The sequence below is a fragment of the Neophocaena asiaeorientalis genome, unplaced genomic scaffold (assembly GCF_003031525.2).
Source record: "Neophocaena asiaeorientalis asiaeorientalis breed wild unplaced genomic scaffold, Neophocaena_asiaeorientalis_V1.1 scaffold218, whole genome shotgun sequence".
Lineage (NCBI taxonomy): Eukaryota > Metazoa > Chordata > Mammalia > Artiodactyla > Phocoenidae > Neophocaena > Neophocaena asiaeorientalis.
The window spans coordinates 12,179,309-12,200,256 of record NW_020172818.1 but is presented as its reverse complement, the minus strand read 5'-3'; the positions used below and the strand labels follow the sequence as shown (position 1 = coordinate 12,200,256).

At 49.2% G+C, this 20,948-nt stretch overlaps 1 protein-coding gene across 1 annotated transcript in view; it reads right to left on the bottom strand.

Annotated features, from left to right (window-relative positions):
• Positions 1-20,948, bottom strand: part of STK32B (serine/threonine kinase 32B) — a 333,967-nt gene that overhangs the window by 62,449 nt on the left and 250,570 nt on the right. The window contains exon 5 of the mRNA XM_024741790.1: positions 3,651-3,688. Coding sequence (XP_024597558.1) covers positions 3,651-3,688 — 38 coding nt within the window. The remainder of the gene's footprint in view (positions 1-3,650; positions 3,689-20,948) is intronic.

Here is a 20,948-nt window from a genome sequence, read left to right as displayed (position 1 = left end):
CACTTCCTCCTCCTCTGTATCCTTCCTTTCGCCATGTCATTTGGCAGTGCTCAACCCCGACCCGGTTGGGTCTTGTGAGTTGCTTTGCCCACTGGGGTGGCAGCAAATGTGATGCAGGTGGTGGCTTAAGTGACTGGGCTTTCCCTGCCTCTGTTTCTGCTATGGCCACGCGAGATCACACAGGGCTGGCCTGCCAGAAGGTGAGCCATGAGGAGCTGGGCCGACTTGCCCAGTCAATGAGCCAAGGTCACGGTGTACCAGCTGGCAGCCAGGCGACCCCCAGACATGGGAGTGAGCACAGCCAACGTCACCGTAGCTGCCTGGCTGACCCTGCAGGACCTCAGTCTTAGGAGCAAGCCCTGCCTACAAGAGCTTAACCCCACAGGCCTGTGAGCTAACTGGATGCTTCTTGTTTATGCCATTGAGTTCATGTGGTTATCCATCACCCAGCATTATTGTACCAACAGAAAATGAATGCAATCCCTTCCCCTTCCCTCTACAGTTTTAAATTCCCCATTTCCTAGAGCACTTTGCCCTCAGCCCTAAAGCACTCTCAACTCTTCCTCTCACGCTGTGCTATGATGCTACATCCTCCTTCAACTTCATTTTACCTCCAGGTACGGTCTCCCTCTGCTTTTGCTGCTAGCCAAGAGACCCCAAATCTCAGAGTAGAATTAGCGTCCATTCTAGGAGATAAAACCAGTCTGAAAGATCAGGAAGCAGAGGGGAGCAGAGACGCTGCTGGATTTTATATAACCAGCAGATCTTGAACATTTTGAATAAAATATGAATGCATTTATTTAATTATGCTTATAACTCACTGTAAACACAGCAACCAACTTGTTCTCTGAGAAAACACTTAATGAGGTCAATCAGCAAACTCTTTAAATAGAAACACATAGCTATCTGTTTTGTAAGCTGTTTTTTTTTTAATGCATTTAACAACAGGGTAAGGAGATCTAATGTACAGCGTGGTGACAGTAGTTAATAATACTGTATTGTGTGGTTGAAATTTGCTAAGAGGGTAGATCGTAAATGTTCTCACCACTCACACAATAAGAACGTAACCTTAAGAGGTGCTGGATACGTTCATTACCTTGTGTTGTTAATTTCACAATGTATATGTGTATTAAATCATCATGTTGTACACCTTTAAAAAATCACATTGTACAACCTAAACATATACAGTTTTTATTTGCCAATCACACCTCAATACAGCTGGAGGGGGGAAAAAGGCAACAATGACTAAGTAAGAAAAAAAGAAAGAAAAGCTGATGAGCATCTATCTCCTGTCATAAATCAGGGGAAGGAAAAACATAGCCACAGTCTCCTCTCTTGTCCTTCTCTCCTAGGGGAGAAGATTTGTGTTTTTTGAGAATCCTCTGCTCCTGATTTTCCTTCTGCACTGCCCCAAAAGGCACTCACTGGATGCTAAAGCTGACGGAGGGGTGGGTATCAGCCATTCACATCTTAGTATGAAATAGTGTTCAGTGCTCTGTCTCGACAGCAAGCTTGATGAAAAAGGAGCTTAGAGAAGAGAGAGGAGGGTTCGAATCCTTGGGGAGTGTGTGGATTGCTGCAAAGCCAGAGGGCAGGGTCAGGACACTGTGTAAGGCATGCGGGAGGTGGGGAAGGATGGGGAGATCTGGGAGGAAAGTGGGAAAGGGCTGAGGGGGAGAGGTGAGGACGAGCACAGAGGGGGAGGTAGGAAGGGATGGACAGAGATCCAGGAGCCCAGGAACGAGGGAACCCGGAGAAGGCTGTGTGAGCTCTGACCCGAGGCTGTAGCATCGGGCAGGAACTACGGCATCAGGCAGGCCCTGGGTAACCCCACAGGCTTGCTGAGTCTCATTTCATCCTAGAGGAAACGGCTGAATTATTCCTACTGCTTGGCGTTCCTGCCTTGATTTTGCTTCTGGAAAGCTGCCCAGGGCCTGAAAGGTCTTTGTCCAAAAGTCTCTCTCAAGTCTCTAGGCTGGGGCTGTGAGGATCCCAGCCAGAACCCTGCCCTCCACACCCCTGGTTTCCAGGACAGCCCTGCCAGGGGTCCTGCATCACCCAGCCTGTGCCTCTTCTCCCTCCACCTCACCTGCTTCTGTGATCTGAGCAGAGAAAGGACAGGAGAGGCTGAGAGCTATAAGCTAATACAAGCCCTCCCGAGCACCTTTATGTCCTGGTGCTGGGACAGTGGCTCATCCTCCCCATCTTGTCTTAGACCTCTGCCACCCTGCAAGGCGGTATTACTTGTTTTGCAACTTGCCTGAAGACACACAGCTAGTTGGGGGACCAGCTGAGACCCAGGTCTGGGGTTCCTGCCTTTTAGATACAAACTGGGGACATTGATTTGCAGCCTCAGCTCTGCTCAGTTTCCCCCTGGCCACCTAAGGTCATCCTTGACCTTCCATTCGGGACCACAGGGATTTCACCTCTCTGCCCCAAAGCATTTGGGCTGGTTTCAGCCTCTGGCAGGAGACTGGAGCCCAGATGGTCCCATCCACCACTCCCACTCTGTATCCCAGTACCAAGGGGTTTATACAACGAGGCAGGATTCCCTGAGACACACTGGTGACACGCACAAGTCCTAGAGGGGCTTCGGGCTGGAGCCACAGCCCCAGCCTGCGGGAGGGAGTGGGGGAGGTAGGTCAGAGGAGCCGTGTAGATGAGACGGCAGACTCATCCCCGAAAGATTCAGCAGCACGGCAGAAAAATCCCCACCTGCTCACTCCAGCCCACAGCCCCGAAAGCCCTTGGGAGATGAGTTCCTGAAGCAACATCGGGGAATTTTGTCTCCAAGGCTGCCATGATGGTTGGCTGCAAAGTTGCCTTTGGCACGGACTGCAGGAGACTGTCGGTCATTGCTGGGCTGTGCCCTGGACTTGTCCTGACTTGACTGGGCACCACATCCCTGGGACTGACTCAGAACACAGAGGCCCAGGTTCTCTAAACAGGACAGGGTCTGGCCTCTGATTCTTACCAAGTCCCCCAGGGGATTCCGATAAGACCAGAGTTGGAGAGCCGCTGACATGGAGGCTTCTCCATGGACCAGCCGTGTCAGCCTCAACTGGGAGCTGTTATAAATGTAGAATCCCAGGTCCACCTCAGTCCACTGAATCAGTTTAAGAAGATGCCCACACTCCGTACACACATAAAAGCTTGAGAAGCCTGGATGAGGGAAGGCTTAGAGGATTACTGATTACTGATTTCTAGCTTGCCAAGCACACCCTATCGCATTTGATCCCCATGACAATCTGGAAGGTGGGTATCATTTTCCCCATTTTACTGAAGATGACATTGAGCCTTAGAGAGGTGAGTGACATCCCTGAAGCCCCGGGTTCACAGGTCGGAGAGCAGTGCCGGGAGGCTCAGAGATTTCCAACCTTGTATCCCATTCCCATTTCTGCTCTGTTGTCCTCACACCAGGACGTGAACGGTGATGTCTTTAGATATGAAACCATCAAATACATTGGACTTAACTCACTGCAGCAGGACACAGACCAGAAATTTACACAGGTGCTCATTCACCAAGATTGAAACAAAAGAAGGCTTTCTAGTCGACCCTAAAATCCAGCTCACCAGGACCAGGACCAAATTCCCAGAGCCTCAAAGTTCCCACTGAAATAGTCTCTAGAAAGCGTTCATAACCGGCTTACCGTGTTCATCCAGCAGTATGTTGTCTGGCTTGATGTCTCTGTAAGAGAAAACAAAGAAGCTGAAAATGTGATTTCTGGAGCCTGCGGAGGAGCACGTGACAAACATGACAACCGGGGATAAATGCCTGACGACACCTAGAGTGCCTGTCTCTCCCCCGGCATGAGGGCTCAGACAGGGAGCAGAAGAGTGAGTGTTACGATAGTGGAGCCCCGTGTTCCTGCTTCCTTCCCTTTTCTTTTCCTGGAACTGCAAGTGGATTATTGTGTGAACATTCTTCTCCTCAATATTCTTAACGATTTCTGGCCTCTTGAGTCCCAGGAATGACTGCTCACTGAGCACAGGGTCTCTACTGGTGGGTACAGACACTTACCCTTCCTGATGGAATTTAGCCCTCCCACCTTGCTAGGTACTAAACCTCCCAGGTGTAATGGTCTCTGCTCTATAGACCTGGGAACTGAGGCTCCGGGAGGTTCAGTAACTTGTCCTGGTCATCCTTGTCCACAGCCTCTGCCAGTTTTGGTACAATCTCAGAAGATTTGACATTTATTATAAAGAAGTGAATGGGGCTTGAATTTCTAACATCTGTGATTTTTACATGGAGCTTTGGAAAGTGTATGCACGTTCATGATGATTAAATCAGGGTTGAAGATGTCAATTCAGTTTCTTAAAAGATCACACCCAGCAATCAGCTGGTTTTTGTACAGTCTGTGAGCTAAGAAGGGCTTTTACATTTTTAAAAGATTGTAAAAAACAAAACAAGACACACACACACACACACACACACATGCACAAAGCAAAAATGAAAAGAAATGTACAACGCAGACTGATGTGACCCTCAAAGCCTAAAATATTTATTATCTGGTCCTTCAGAAGTTTGCCGATCCCTTTTGCACACAGAAGGCCATGTGCAGTGAAATCTCGGCTGGGGAGTTTCTGGAAAATTCTGCTCTATGTCATCATTATAGCAAAGGGTTCCCAACTCCAAGCTGTGCTTTTCAAAGGCAGGGGTTTTGCTTTCTTCACTTCTGCACCCCTAGCATGGCGTCTGTCACCAGAAGACACAGTCAAAGAAAAACCAGGACCGTAGTTAAAGCAGTAAAGACAGATTTTATTCAGCTGCAATCACCAAAGGGGAAAAGACACCTCCGCATAGAACTGGGCTCGATTCTGAACACAAGGGGGACAAGTGGGGATTTGTAGCCGAGGAGCAGGTGGGGATCGGTGGATGGAAAGTTACTAAGAGGAGACATCAGAGGTGAGGGGGGTTCAGGATTCCTGCTGATGGCAGGCCAGGGGGATCAAACCACCCGGGGGATGAGCAACATGACCAGAAGATGATCAGGTCGGGAGGGTGGGGGATTCTGGCTAAACCAACTTAGCAGGTTCTTGCTAAGACCAGACGATGCAGAGACAACGCAGAAGTACAAAAGACAAGGTTGGGTTTCAGAAGAACTCATCAGAAGACCCTGAGTGGAGTTTTAGGGGGAAAAGAACCTTTGTCAACACACAGGAAACACGGAAGAATGAATGTGAAAGAAACACAGCCTTGGAGAAACTCAGTGGACAGCTTCAGCTCTGATTTACCCATCATTAACATGCACACACTTTCCAAAGCTTTGTATTAAAGCCGTGGGTTTCAGAAATGCAAGCCCCACTCACTCATTTAGAGTAAATGTCAAATCTTTTGAGACTAATGACAGCTTTCTTCGAAATAAAAAGTGATTGCTCCTGAGTTTATCAAATAGCAATTCTACCTGAAAACACACCATGGTTATTTGTAACAATATGGGGGAGAAAGATACACTCATACCATAGCTTTAAATTTTCATTTGCATTGTGACTTGTGAATACTGATGAGCATTAAGCCAATGGAACCCCAGCTGCCAAGTTCACAGACACAGGTCCCTGGTGAACAGAAATTGGTCGTTAGGGGAGTCCCCAGGGGGAGGATGAACTAGAGAGCTCACACAATTAAAACAAAAGACGGAAGACCTGGAGTCAAGTGTTTGTGGCTCAAATCAGCAGACACTTGGCCCCTGTCTAGGGCCTCTCCCAGGAGGAGTTCTCCAGAAGAGGTGAGAGAAGGGAAAATAAATACTTGTCAAGAATGAAAACACAGCAGCAAATATTCAAGAGCATCCTTTCTTTTTTTTTTTTTTTTTGCGGTACGCGGGCCTCTCACTGTTGTGGCCTCTCCCGTTGCGGAGCACAGGCTCCAGACGCGCAGGCCCAGTGGCCATGGCTCACAGGCCCAGCCGCTCCACGGCATGTGGGATCCTCCCGGACCGGGGCACGAACCCGTGTCCCCTGCATCGGCAGGCGGACTCTCAACCACTGCACCACAAGGGAAGCCCAAGAGCATCCTTTCTTTAAGGTGTCACTAGAACTGCGATGACCTTGTTTGGGGTGTGCAGATCTCGGAGGAGCTGGCTGTGGACCAAGACCATGAGCCCAAAAGGGCTGCAAGGTCCTTGGCCTGAGCTGCCGCCCCCGCTGATGCTGAAATTGCCCTGTTTTGGGGTTTTCTGCCCACCCCGCTCCTTTTCTTCCTTCTTCATCCCTCACTCCCTCCTCTGACTTCTTCCTTTTCCTTCCAGGGCATTCCCGGGATAGCCCTCAAATGCTCCCTCCTGGCAGGTCTGGGCAGAGAGCTGGGGACACAGTCCCTCCCCTCTGGAAGCTCAGAATCAGTGGGAGAGGGAGACACGCAGGTGGGGTGGCACAGAAGCCACGGTGCAGGGAGACTGCTCTGGAGCTTGGGGGGGATGGAACTGGGGCAGCTGGAGAGGGAATGGCCGGCCAGGGAGTCACACGGACCAGTGGGGACCAGGGTGTCAGAGCCAAGAAAAGTTGGGGCAGTGGTGGCCGACCTAAGGAGAGGTGACCTTGTGTAGTAGGGTGAAGAGTGTCCCCCCCAGAATTCATGTCTACTTAGGACCCCAGAAAGTGATATTATTTTGAAACAGGGCCTTTGCAGGTTCAAGAAATCATCCTGGGTTTGGGGGGTCCTAATGCCTGCCGTCTTAGAAAAGAGATGGAGGTTTGGACACAGACACAAAGCAGAGAAGAGGCCATGTCAAGACATGGGCAGACACCACAAGCCAAGGAGAACCAGGACCCCCCAGAAGCTGGAAGAGGAAGGAAAGGATTCTCCCCCGGAGCCTCTGGAGAAGGCTGACCCCACTGGCACCTTAATTTCAGTCCTGGCCAGAACCGTGAGGTCACGAATTTGCGTTTTTTTTAAGCCACCAATTCTGTGATAATTTGCTGTAGCAGCCCACAGGAGGCTACACATCTGGCAGAGAAGAAAGAGAGCTAATGAAGGAGGTGGGTACATGTCAAGTGGCAGCCAGCTTCCCCCACTGACCACGGTGTGACCTTGGATAGGCCCACCATCCATCAGAGTCCACATTCTGAAAGGCCTCCATTCATGGTCTCTCGTATCATGAGGACCAAACAGGGGCACAGATATCAGTGGCTTGGTCAACTAGACCCCATGGCTCCAAGGAAAGAGGGTGTCCTGCCCAGGCGAATCCAGCTTGGGAGCTGACTGTCTGACACCCCGGCGCCTCTCCTGCTATCGGGGTGACCTCCCTGTGCCTCGGCTTCCTTTGTGGTGTGGACTAAATGTCTGACACATGCCTCTGTGTCAGCTCTTAGCACGGAGGGGAGTCAATGGTCCTCAAGCATCTTGGGGGCATCCCTTCCATGGTCACTGGGGCTGCAACAGTGAACAAGGCAGCCCCAGCAAATGGAGCTCGCTTCTAGGAGGCTGACAGGGGTGAATAAGTGACAAGACCCCAAGTTGAGACAAGTGCTCTGAAGAGAACAAATCAGGGTCTAGAAAAGAGACCTGCTTTTGGTATGTGGCCAGGGAAGGACTTTCAGAAGACGTGACATTAGGTTGACATGTGAATGACAAGGAACAGTCAGTTAGACGCAACCTGGGAGCAAGCTCTCATCGTGCAGGTGAGTCCACGGAAAGCTGGGAGGTTGAATGGTTTAACCTGTGACATCTGTCCAGCCTAGGGAACAGGACAAAGGTGGTGGGGTCATTCCCATGATTACAGGCTATCAGACTGAGTCCTGGCGGTCTGGAGTGGGAGTGGCCACATGGCAGGGACCTGCGGGCACCTCTAGGAGCAGAGTGCCAGCAAGGAAACAGGAGGACTTCATTCCTGTAGCCACAAGGGACTGAATTCTGCCAACAACCAGGAGAGCCTGGGAAAGATCCAGAAAGATCCGGAAAGGAGTGCAGTCCAGTGGACACCGGGGTCGAAGCTTTGTGACACCCTGAGCAGAAGGGCCAGCTAAGCTGTGGCCAGACTCCTGACCTGTGGAAACGCTGAGGAAATACATAGATACAAGCGTGTGTTTGTTTTAAGCCGCTCATTTAGTGGAAATTTGTTCCACAGCGACAGAAAACTGTCATGATAGCTGTATGGTCTTGGGCAACGTACTCTGAGTCACACTCTCCTCATCCGGAAAATGGGAATGACGGTCCCTATCTGACAGTTGCTGGGCGTGTACACGGAGGTGCTGTCACACAAGGCCTTAGCAGGGCTCCCAGTGTGTAAGAAGTGCTGAAATAAATAACGATGAGGGTCCTACCTCTGCTCTTTAAAAGGAGCTAGGGAGGCCTCAGGGGTGGATTCTTGAACTTTTAGCAAAGTGAATTAGATCTCTTTCAGAGGAGACTCACCAGGCAGACTCCTGCAAAGCTTCACGTAGGAGACGGGAGCCTGATTCATTCGGGATTTAATAAGAATAACATTTTATGGGCAAAGCATCTTATCAGAGCCTCTAGGTTAGTGGGTTCCGGGACCATTTCCTCCGGTTCCACTTTTCACATTGATCATATCTCAGCCCAAGCATGTCATCCTGCTGAAAATGGGCCTGTGTGTTCAGAAAGGGCATCAGAAGCATTGCGAGGACGGGCAAGTCTGCGACAATGTTTTCCGAGGACAGGACCATAATTTCAGAGCTGGGCAAAATGACACTTTGATAGAAAGTGTGCATGCGAGGCTATAAAACCTGGTTCTGCTTTTGAATTATCCCCTAACCCCCAAATAAAACAAAGCATAAAATGTCAGTTGGGCTATTCAAAAAAAAAGGGAGGGGGCTTCCCTGGTGGCGCAGTGGTTGAGAGTCTGCCTGCCGATGCAGGGGTCGTGGGTTCGTGCCCCGGTCCGGGAAGATTGCACATGCCGCAGAGCGGCTGGGCCCGCTGAGCCTGCGCGTCCGGAGCCTGTGCTCCGCAATGGACATTACAGAAGTGATGCAGGAGGAGGTGGACACACAGCGGTCCCATTCCAGTCCCGACTTTGCTGGCCCTGAGGTCCTGGCACAATGCCCAGGGCGAGCCTCAGTTTCCTTAGCTGTAAACTGGAAAATAACACATACTCCACGTACTTACGGTGAGGATTGTTTTGTTTTAGTCGGGTTTTTTTTGCCCATTGTTAAAGCACCTAAACCTACATCCTATCTATTACAGGAGCTTATCTTTATCGTGTTCTGAAATGCAAATTCGATAGTTTCAGTCGTGTCATCCAGAAACTTCTGTAGTTCCTCACTGCTGTCCAAGGAGTTACATGTTAAGGCATTACAGGCAGGACTGGGGACAGGAGGAAGGATAGCCAGCTCTGAGGCTGGAGAAGACTGGTCGTGCCGGAGTGGTGGGTTAGAGGTTGGTGGGTAGAGGGAGATAGGTTTAGACAGGTGGGTTGAGACCACTTATGAGGGGCTTTATTTGATTATGGAGCCAACTTCAGGTTTTTAGACTTAGGAGGCGATACCTGGGATTTTCCTCCAGGCTGGCTGGGTACTAGATGATTCCGTTTGATGTAGGTGGGGTTTTATGAGAGCAGCCAGCCAAGGGCCAGGCCTGTAGGATGCACGCCTGTTGTTAGTAACAGAAGGAGCAAAGACATTTCGGTCTTGGGGATGAGCTACCAGAACGGGCACTGGGGAGGGAGGCTGGATGCAGTGACTGAGCCAGGGTTGAATGGGTGGGATTCACCTTGGCCGTGGAGCTCTGTGGCCAGCTGGCACCCATCCAGCAGCAAGCCGACGGGGGGCAGGAGGCTGATGAACTTGGTTCTCACGTTTTGGAATCTCTCACCGTATTGGTGTGGACTGTCCTTCCAGAAACTGGGTACCGATTCTGAAACCGCGTGTTGTTGCTACTGGTTAGATTTTACTTCTTTCTCCTGTCTCTCTCCTGCCTCCTGTGGAGGGCAGGGACCATGTACGGCCCCCAGCCCCCAACACGATGCCCCCACATTAACAGAAGTCCTGATACTACTCACAGCTGCACTTCCTGGAGAGCCTACTGTGGGTTGGGTACCACGTGGGCAGGTCACGTGGGTTTCACAAGGAGTGTGGCTTCTCTGGATCAGGTGCTGTGACATCACCTTCTGTGTCACCCCGCTCAATTCTGACACAACTCTAGAGGCAGATATCACTCACTACTCCTATTTTATTGATGAAGAAAGAAGTATTTACAGAGGGTCAAAGGTCACATGTCAGCAGACAAGACCCATTCTCAACTTGCCTCTAGATCAGTGTTCTCTACCTGGGGCAAATACTCAAGAAAAAAAATGAATCTCATAATTCCAGGAGCGTGGCTGTAATACATATGATATTTGGTCAGCAAAATTATGTTACTTGGATTTCAGGATATGTTTCTTTATTACAACACCCACATACAAGGTTGTATTTCTTTTTTAATATGACCCGAATGGCTTTACAAAACATACATCTGTCCCTTCTTACACAAATTCCCTTAATTGCCCTCTGGTACCCACAGTGCTGGTGGCCGGTGTCTGGGATTCCATACATAATCTCAAAAATAAAAAGTGAATGCTGAGATGTGGCTGTCAACTTTGAAAACCATCAAGGGCATCAAAGCAAACTAGCAACCACTACCACTGTACTTGTACAAAAAGAGGGAAAGGGGAGCCCGGAAGAGTCATGAGGACACAATTTCAGAATAAGGCAGAGCTGTCACAGGCCTCAGGCCCATTCCTGGAAAAGTGTTTATTATTTTTTAAAATTTATTGTATTGAAGTATAGTTGATTTACAATGTTGTGTTAATTTCTGCTGTACATACAGACAGGGATGACCATGTGAGGACACAGGGAGAAGGTGCTGGTCTACAAGAAGAGAGGGCTCAGAAGAAACCCTGTTAACACACTGACTTTGAACTTCCTGCCCCCAGAATTATAAGCAAATAAACTTCTGTTATTTAAGCTACCGAGTCTGTGGTACTTTGTATGCAGCCCGAGCAAACTAACACAGGTAGGTAATATTATTATCCTTATTTTACTGGACAACAAGACTGCAGCTGAGAGCAGTTAAACATTTTCTCCAGGTCACAGAGTTCATGGTAGAGCCTGGATGTACCAGTCAGAGACCCAGGTCTTGATTTAAAGGTATGGAAACAATTTCTTAAATGTACACACAGCCTGGTGAGTCAGTTCTTTCTTACATCTGGCTTAAAACCTCTTGTTGCAACTCAAATCACTTTCCTCTCCCTTTAGCCTTCGGGAGGGAAAGTGCATCTTGTCAAGCCATGCTTGGGGCTTGTTGGTTTTTCTTTCATCCTGCAAAGAACAAGCATCAGCATGGTTGACATTGATTCATTGCATTCAAACGGCTATGCCACTCCACGGGGCCTGGGTGTAAACTGCATTCGGCTAATTGCCAAGTATACCTCATGGATGGGTGAGGCCAACAACACACTGCCCTAGACACCATGAGGGCGTCGCCTTCCCAGGCAGGTCAGGAAGGGTCCGTGAAGCCCACGCAGACCCACCTAGCCCAGTTTTATTTCTTTCTAGTTGCTCTAGGAACACTAAATTACAAAGGTCTGTCCATGAGTCAGTCTGTGAACTCCTCAAGTTAAGCGCCACTGCACAGCATATGGAAAACAATAAAAGTGTGTAAGAAGGGTAGGGTGCTTGCCCACGCCCTGCAGGGACCGCAAGACAGCCTGTGATGGTAGATAAAGCTTTAAAGCCCTTCACACATGAACTCTACGCCTGCCTGGGTCTCAGTTTTCCTCATCTGTAAAATGGGGATGAAATGAAATAATGAATGTAAAGGACCTAGCTCAGTTCCTAGCAAAGAGTAGGTGCTCCAAAAATGGTGACCCTTTCCCCCACTTTGACCCACCCCTACTTAGCAGGGAGTTTAGAGGGAACAGTATGGGGCAGAAAAGGAGATGGAAGAGCCGACCCTGAAAATGATTATGACCATCCTTCACATGTACACATGTACAGTTCACAAAACCCCTTCCCATACTGTAATTCGTTTAACCCACATGAATGCTCTGTGGGACAAGCATTACCTTCTTTTCATGGACAAGGAAGCTGAAGCCTTAGAGAGGTGAAGTGACTTCCCACGGTCAGAGTTAAAAGTGGCAGCAGAGGGATTGGAACCCAGCTCTCCTGATGCCCAATGCGCTTTCCATTTCCTGGGTGGGGCAGACACCCAGTCCTCGTGTCCGTGCGCACGCTGTTCCCTGGCCTGGAGCTCTCCAATCGCCTCCTGGTCAGCCCCTCGCATCTGGTTGCCCTTGCTCAGCCGCCACTGCCTCTGAGAAACTCTCCTTGAAGTCCTGGATGGTCCCGGTCACTGTCCTGCATTTTCTTCTTCCCTGAACTTCACTGGCTGTGACCACAGCCAGCGTGTATGTGTGAGTGATTATATGAATGATGTTCTTCTTTCCCAATAGGCTCTGGGTTCCATCGAAGCAGGGCCCACCTCTAGATCAGCAACCTGGCGTGGTGCTGCGCACAGACTGGGCTTTTGACAACTATTGATTAAGTTTCTACATCTATAAACTTGTCCCAAGGCACTGGGTAAATGTTGGCCAGAACCCTAACGTCTGAGTCCAAAGGTCCTGAGGGAGAACCAGGCCAATTAGTGTCAGGTCCTGGCAGGGCATGGTCCAGGCAGGGGATCCCCCCCAACTCTCCCGGCTTCCCCAGAGACCACGGCTTAGCTCTCGCTTTACTTCACTCAGTTCTGGCAGCTTGCAAACTGCCACAGTCATTCGGTCCTGCATTTCCCTCTTGGATTCAGTAATCGTGGTGGGTTCCACGTGATGGAGCCTAAGAAGTGCTGTGACTCTTCAGGAGCTCCGTGGTCCCTCCCACAGCTCCCAGTTCTTTGCTTTTCCATTAAGATGCTCAGACATAGGCCTCATGTTCTTAATCCTACTTTCTGAGGAAAACACTGCAAAGAGACTCCACGTCAAGGTCTTCTTCTATTCACGTGATTCCTACTGGAATCTAAGAACACTGGGCAGGAGGACGCCTGACCACCCTCAGGAATAACCTGTCATTTTCCAGACCAACAGACTGACGTTCAGGAGAGGTGAGTCATTTCCTTGGGTCAATCGGTAAGTTAGCCTCAGGGCTGGGGTCTGAATTTTGCTTTCCTGACTATTGTAACCTTCTTAACTGCCTGGATCTTCCTGAGTCAGTGAGAAAGGTATTGAATAGCTAAAAAGGAGCTAGGAAATAATTTTGTTTCTCCCTCCCTTTTTACAGACGAGGCAAATGAGTCTCGGAAAGGTTCAGTGACTTGCGCTAACTTACAAATACGTCCTTACAAATCTGCGATCAGGTCTGGCTTGATCTTTCGCCACGGCCAGTGCCCTTTCTATCGCCAAGAATTTGTTTTCCCGCTTCTACTACCTTCCTCCTACCCCCTCCCTCCAGACCACTGTTTACATCCCTCTCGGCTTCCTCACCACCTGACATTTTACGTACTGACTTGTTTTCGTGGTCTCCCTCTCCAGACTGGGCTATAAACCCCATGACGGCAGGGATGATTCCCCCCATTGCTGTACCACCAGGACCTAGAACGCTATCTGCCATAAAGAACACACTCAGTAAACAGGTGTTTGGATACTTGAGTGGGTAAAGGCCCAGCATTCAGGACTGCCTGCCCCCATGATTCCTCTTCATCTCTTTCTCAGGGTTGGTCCACAGTCTTCCAGCTCCAGAAACTAGGGTTCTTTGAGTAATACAGCAACTCAGGCCCCACCCTAGACCAGCCACAGCCTCAGATTCTGTGAGCCAGGCCTGGAAACCTGCATTTTGACAAGCTCCAGTGGGATTTTGATGCCTCTTGGGGTTTGAGAGGCCTGCTCTGCTTAAGGGGCAAGACAGATATCTGAGTTGGTTCACAATGGGAGGCTGAATTCAGGAGAAGAATTGCCCAGAATTCTTAGTCTCCAATCCTGGCGTGTAGACGTCTTTCACTAAAACGTGGGGCCCGGGTGATGGGCTCTGATCCCTTTAGGAATAAGTTAGGAGGATTGTGTTATAGCTGCTGAGTCCCGTGGGTCCCCTTAGGGGCAGGCCCGCTCAGTTTGATCGGCGTGATGGGGGGATGGGGAGAGAGGAGAATCACCTTTTGACTCACAGCGTGGATCTGTGTGCAGAAGTGAGCAGAGCAGGCTCTATTTTAGTGGGTTCTAAAGCAACCAGACACGGCAGGTACTGATCAGCCGGCAAAGGGAAGAAGAAAACAGCCCCTCACACCCACCCACCCAAGGCTGATGGCAGGGCCCAGATTGGAACCACAGAAGGAGGGATTTCCCTTCTCTGATTTTTCTAGGAATGAGGGAGGCCTGGTTAGAAAGTAGAGTCTACGTGAAGCATTACAGTGAATTAATATTTTAAAGAGTTGCTACTTTTAGGGCCCAATCTCTCTGATATTTCATCCAAGGGAGCACGCTGCCAAAATGTGTAAGAGTCACCAAGTCCCAGCCTGGGACCTTAAGTGTATCTGAAGCAAACTAGCCCTGGGTCTTGTAACCTTGCTGAGACTCAGTTTCCTTATCTGTAAAGTGGGGTAATCATCACGTCCACCTCCAAGGGTTGTTCTGAGGATTCAGTGCAATGATGTAAACAGAAGAATTAGCCTAGGCTTGTTGTGAGGTCTCAGTTAATACGTCAAAAAATTTTAATTGCTTAATTATAAATAAATCTTGGTTTGGAGAAGGGAAGTGCCACGGAAAGCAGCAGAACTGAGACCAAGATGGAAAGCTGGGGTCTTTTTGCTGCAAGTTGCTGAGAATTAACATCTTGGGGCAGCCTCAGGAGGAAGACCACAGACAGGGACTGAGGGGCCCTCTGTCACATCTCCCTCTGTTCCTTCCACCCGAGGGAAAGCAAGACACAGCTGCGAGGGAAGCTTAGTAAGATCTGAACGGTGGGGGCGGGGGGGCCCTGCATGTTCATTTTGTACTGGACCCCTGTAATTATGCGGCTAGTCCTGCTTTTACCTCTAATCATGTAATTCTTAGCTTATTCTGCAGACTCAGAGAAGTCAAGCAGCGTGCTCACGGTACAAAGGTCGTTGTGCCATCATCACCATCATCATCACCATTGTCGTCATCGTCACCAGCACCACTGTCACCACCACTGATGTCACCATCACCATCATCATCCCCACTGGCCTACCCTGCCCCCCAGCTCTCTGTCCTGTCACCCAGGATACATCTGCGCAACCGTAACACGATGTGAATGACTACATGTGTCACCTGTTTTCTTGTCACTCCTTGTCTCTCCCTATTGGAGCGTAATCTCCAAGAGAGTTAAGAACCTGCCTGAGTTTTGTCCACTCTGTTTCAAGGAGAGAGCAGTGCCTGGCACATAGTAAGCTCCGAATACACTGTGGAAGGAACTGATGATTTCCCAAGTTTCCATTGCCACAAAGTGCTGTAACTTTACGTCCTTTATCTTAATTAATCTTTCCAACGACCCCTCTGGAAGGACAGTTATTCCCATTTGATGGATGAGGAAGCTAAAACAGAGAGTTTAAGTCCCTGTATACACACACAGAGAGGGAGAGGGGCTGGGACAGGATTCCTGTAAAGTCATCCTCAGCTTAAACATGAGGCTTTTCTCTACATAACATCTATTCACAAAATTAGACAGGGCATTAGGACAGTTCCTGTATGTCTCCCAAGCAACACCCTTCTATTTCATAGCGTAATTTCAGCACAGGAGTTTGGCCTTTTGTGTTTCTCTGGGCAGCATTGGAGAAGTTTGGGAGTGGGGCTGGGAGGGAAGCGAGGACTCTGGATTAAGAATAAGGGGTTGCTCTGATGCAGCCCACTGTGTTCCATTTTCTTTTTTATCTGTTGAGTGAAGAGATAATGAAATAGCTCTCAGCCAGCTGCAGGATAGGTCTGGTTAGAGGCAGCTTCACCAGAATAATAAACATATTAAATTGTCCCCAGGAAAGAAGCAGTGGGCTTGGCAGATGCCCTGTGCACTGGATGTGGCCCTGACATTCCGGCAGCCTCACATGTGCACGCTTTCATCACGTCCTGTCTCAGACAATGGTGGCTCCAGCTGTAATCCTGGCAATACTGATGCCAGCAGCCCCTGGGCCATGATCCTCACTGTTCTTAGTAATGGAGTCCCCTCCACAAAGATCCTAATTCATCACGTGCACCAGGAGGACAATACCTGTGCCCTGCCTCCTTGGAGGAAATGTCCTCAGGTAGCTGGCTTTAGGCGGGGCTGGGATCTAGGGGTTGTACTTGCTCGAGGCCCCAAGGATGCACCAGAGGGACTGTTAGCCTTCAGTATAGTCTGCTTGGGCTGCCATAACGACATACCACAGATGGGGCAGGGAGGATGGAGGGCTTAAAAATCAGAAATTCATTTTCTCATATTCCTGGGGGCTAAAAGTCCAAGATCAAGGTGTGGGCAGGGGTGACTTCCTCTGGGGCCTTTCTCCTCGGCTTATAGATGGCCGCCTTCTTGCTGTGAACTCACACGGCTGTCTCTCTGTTCATGTCTATGTCCTAATCCTCCCCTTCTTGTAAGAACGCCAATCATATTCCATTAGGGCCCGCCCACATGATCAATCTCAGTCATCTCTTTAAAGACCCCGTCTCCTAATACTGCCACCTTCTGAGGTACTAGGGGTTAGGGTTTCAACACATGAATTTTGGGGGACACAATTCAGCTCATGACACCCTCTTATGGGATTATATGAAAAGGAGAGAACCCTCCTGACCTCTGGGTGGAAGGGGGGATGATCTACCCCCTCTGGAGATGATTATGGGGAAATAGAGGTCCAGGAAGAACCAGGCTCCCTGAGGTCAGAAAGGGTGTCTGCAGTCGGCATTAAGGATGAGATGTCCGAGACTGGACTGACCAATGGAGTTAAAGGATGCTGTAGAGAGTGAGGACCAAGTGATGGAACCAAGGGGACCCTGGAGAAAGGTCTGAGAAGAAAGGGAACGTGGTAGGGAGCGCCCGGGGGGAGCAGAGAGGCTAGTGCCACAGATCTTGGAGACCTGGGTTTGAATCCAGCTGTGCCAACAATCTCACAAGGAATAGAGGAATATCCATTTACAGGACCTCAGCTAACCGGTTACTCTCAACTTCACCGTTATCACTGACCAGCAGAGGCGGGAAGGAGGGGGCCTAGCTCAGGGCTGAATCCTGAGGCTTCTCCCCACCAGTGTTCCCTTGTCCCTAACCTCAGGGGTGACCCCTGAAAGCTCTCTGAGTGCTCACTATCTGCACGGCTCAGAGCTGCCCAGAGGCTTCACCTCTCCACGTAGAGCCTGGCAGACTGGACACACCAAGGATTTGGCTGCAGCTTCTGACCAATAGCTTTAAAAGGGACTAAACATGCTGTGGGAGACTCTGCTTCTTCCAGCCTCGTTTTCATCAACCTGAAGCTCACAAGTGGCCGCATTTGTGACAGTTCCCTGGGATCTGTGCACGCCTGTGGAGGAGAAAAGAAGTACATCTCTGTGCCGGCCTTTCTAAGACAGGTGGGGTTGCTGGCTCCTGGGTCTTGCCAGTGCTGTGCTTGGGTCCCTCTCTGCTCTCAGACAGATGGCAGGCGGGGGACCAATGAGAAGAAGAGGGAGAGGGAGAGAGAGAGAGAGAGAGAGAGAGAGAGAGGGAGAGAGAGAAAGAGAGAACATGGCTTTGTGCACCGATCTTGGGAGAAGGGAGGGAGGCGGTTTGGGGGCCAAGGGGAGCTGGGATGTCAGACGTCCCTCCTTGAACCCAGCTGGCTTCACTTGCATACTTTGTGACCTGACCTAATTCAGTCAGGTGACCTCTCTACCTCACTTTCCTCATTTACAAAGTGGAGGCAACAATTCTTGCCTCCAAGGAGCGCTATGAAGCCTAATGTGATAACATGAAAACAGGACACCGAATGCTGCAGGAAGACAAAGGAAGCATCGAGGCTGAGAGGACTGGGGGTGAAGGGTCCTGGGAAGACTTGGTTGGGGAGTGTCAGGACACACTCCAGCCAAGCTGAGGGCCTTCGGTCTAGTCTAATTGCAGTGTGAGGATCCTGCAGGGGTGTACAGAGGACAAACCTGACTCCATGTTGGATCTATTCCTTTAGCTCTAACCCCTGTGCTCTGTGGCTGGTGCTTAGTCATGCTGGCTCTGCCCCTTTATAAAAGAACGTTGCCTTTAGCCTGAAATATACACGATAGCCCATTCTCAAAGCTCTGACCTTTAAAGGTTTAACGCTTTCCCATTCATATAGAGATAAAAAGTTGCAGAACAGAGGATAACATTTGTCTTGCAGGCTTAGAGGAATCTTGTGAGCCGACGTATGCGGACAGCTGCGAGAACAAAGGATTCCAGCACCTAGAAGTTGCAACAAACAGCCATATGCCCTCCCCTTTTAGTATAAAAGAAGCCTGGCAACAAACAGCCATACGCCCTCCCCTTTTAGTATAAAAGAAGCCTGAATTCTAACTCGGGGAAGATGATTCTTTAGAACGCTAGTCCACCATCTGCTTGGTCTGCTGGCTTTCTGAATAAAGTCACTATTCTTTTCCCCAACAACTCATCTCTTGATTTATTGGCCTGTCCTGCAGCGAGCAGTATGAGCTTGGACTTGGTTACAGGGGTTTCCACTGGGGGAGTGACATGGTCTGATTTACGTTTGTAGAAGATGGTTTGACATTTTCCAGTAAACATGGGGAACTGACAAGATGCATTTGGACCACTAGAATGCAAGCTCCAGGTGGACAAGGACGGCTGTGTTTCTGCTCATTACGTTGGAAGAGTGCCTGGCACAGGGTAAGGGATCAGCAAGTATTTATTCAGTGACTGAATGAGTCCCCCCGGCAAGACAAGGAATAAAACCAGTATGAACCCACTGGGACAAAGAGATCAGGACAATTTATACCAAAGGATGAGCTGTCATCACATGTTTAAAAAGCAAAGCAGATGGAGGAGCCGATCGAATGGGCTGGAGGACGCTCTGACGTCAGGGCTCCCATAGGGGAGCCCAGCAAGCCAGTCACTCACAGAACCTTGGAGCATCTCCAGCCGTAGAAGGACCGGGAGCCATTGAAGATGGGCTGTGCTGGGGGCTGGCTAGCTGACACTCTGCCCCTAGGGTGTTGAACCCACAAATCCACTCCCAGCCCCATGACGCTGGGTCACGCACAGGGAAGGGTGGACGTGAGCACAGGGCTGAAACGGGGAGGGTAATAAACAAAAGTCTGATTCATAAATGGTGTCCTGTCCTGCAGCCACAACCTCAGCAGCCAGGCCAGGGTCAACACCGTTCATGAGACTGAGGGTGCCCCAGGGCTACTGCCTGGGCATCCTGTGGAGGAAGCTCTCCACCAGCTCTCGCTGTATGAAGCTCCACTGTGGGGCCCTCCATGCCCAAGACCCACCAACCAGCTTTTAACTGCCTCCTTCTTCAGTATCAGTGAACAGTTATGCATGACCAGTGGCCATTTGAGAAAAATCTTCAAAATGAAAAGCAGAGATAAAATAAAAATATCAAAGGACCTCAGAGGAAACAGAAATAAATTCAGGGAAGAGGAAACTTCAAAATAACTATTATTAATATCCTCAGAGAGGTAGGAGGAGATACTGTGCCCATAAAACACAACAGGGCACAATGAAAAAGGAACCGTCAGAGGAGGAGAAAGAGCTCTGGGAAATCGAATATCTGACAACTAAAAAAAAAAAAAACAAATCAATAGACAGGTTTGGAGGATGAAGCCAGGGAAATTTCTCAGAAACTAGAATGAAAAGTCTCACAGATGGAGAATAAGAAAAAAAAATTAAAACACAGGGGATCATTCTAGCAAGTCCAACATCCAAATAATTTAGGAGCACAGGAAGGTCCAATGTGAGCGGAGGGAGTGTGGCCAATGAGGCTGGGCCAGCAGGTGGAGGAGGTGGCAGGGTATGAAAAGTAGGCTGGTGGGGGGAGCCTGGAGTTTCAGGAAGTGTGATTTCGAGGACCATAGTGGGTGGGCGGTGGTTTTAGTACACAGGCAGCCTCATTCTGTCCCACTGGAGCACAGAATGAGAAATTCTCATTCAGTCCTTCTAATTAGGTCAAAGAGGTGTCTTGGTTTGATTCTTTTATCTCTTTAGCATCGGCCACTTGCTAATATCCCTTTTAACAAAGAGAAAGCAGATGGCAGGATGAGCACCTTTGACAATGGGATCTAGCTAGCCCTTAATAACATCATTTTGATTTCACTGTGTTTGTTTTCATGGCCACCTTATATTTACAACAAACAGCATCGTTTCCTCTTTCAAGGACTAACGTAGAGTGTCTTTCTGAAACAAATTTATCTTAGCAAGAGCGAATTGAGTTTGAATGCTATTTAAACAATAGTATAGGTAGTATGGAGATATGGCAAAAATCATAAAGGTAGAGTATGTGTTTCCTAGGGCTGCTGTAACAAATCATCACAAGCTGAATGATTTAAAACAACAGAAATTTATTCTCTCACAGTTCTGGAGCCAGAAGTCCAAAATCAAGGTGTCAGCAGGGCCAGGCTCCCTCTTGAGGTTCTAGGGAAGGGTCCTTTCTTGTCTCTAGTTTCTAGTGGCTCCAGTGTTCCCTGGCTTCTGCATCACTCCAGTTCCTGCCTCTGTCTTCATGGCTTTCTCTCCTCTGTGTCTCTGTGTGCCCTTTTCTGTGTCGTAGGACACAGTCTTTTGGATTTAGGGAATTTAATGGTTAATTTTATATGTTAACTTGACTGAGCCATGAGGTGCCCAGATATTTGGTTAAACATTATTTCTAAGTGTTTCTGTGAGGGTGTTTCTGGATGACAGTAACGTTTATTGTTGTTTTTTTCCAGTTTTTGTGGTTTTTTTTTGGCTGCACCACATGGCATGCAGAACTACCCTCCTGCTGACGGATCGAACCTGTGCCCCCTGCAGTGGAAGCACGAAATCTTAACCACTGGATCACCAGGGAAGTCGAGAATAACATTTAAATTGGTGGACTGAGTAAG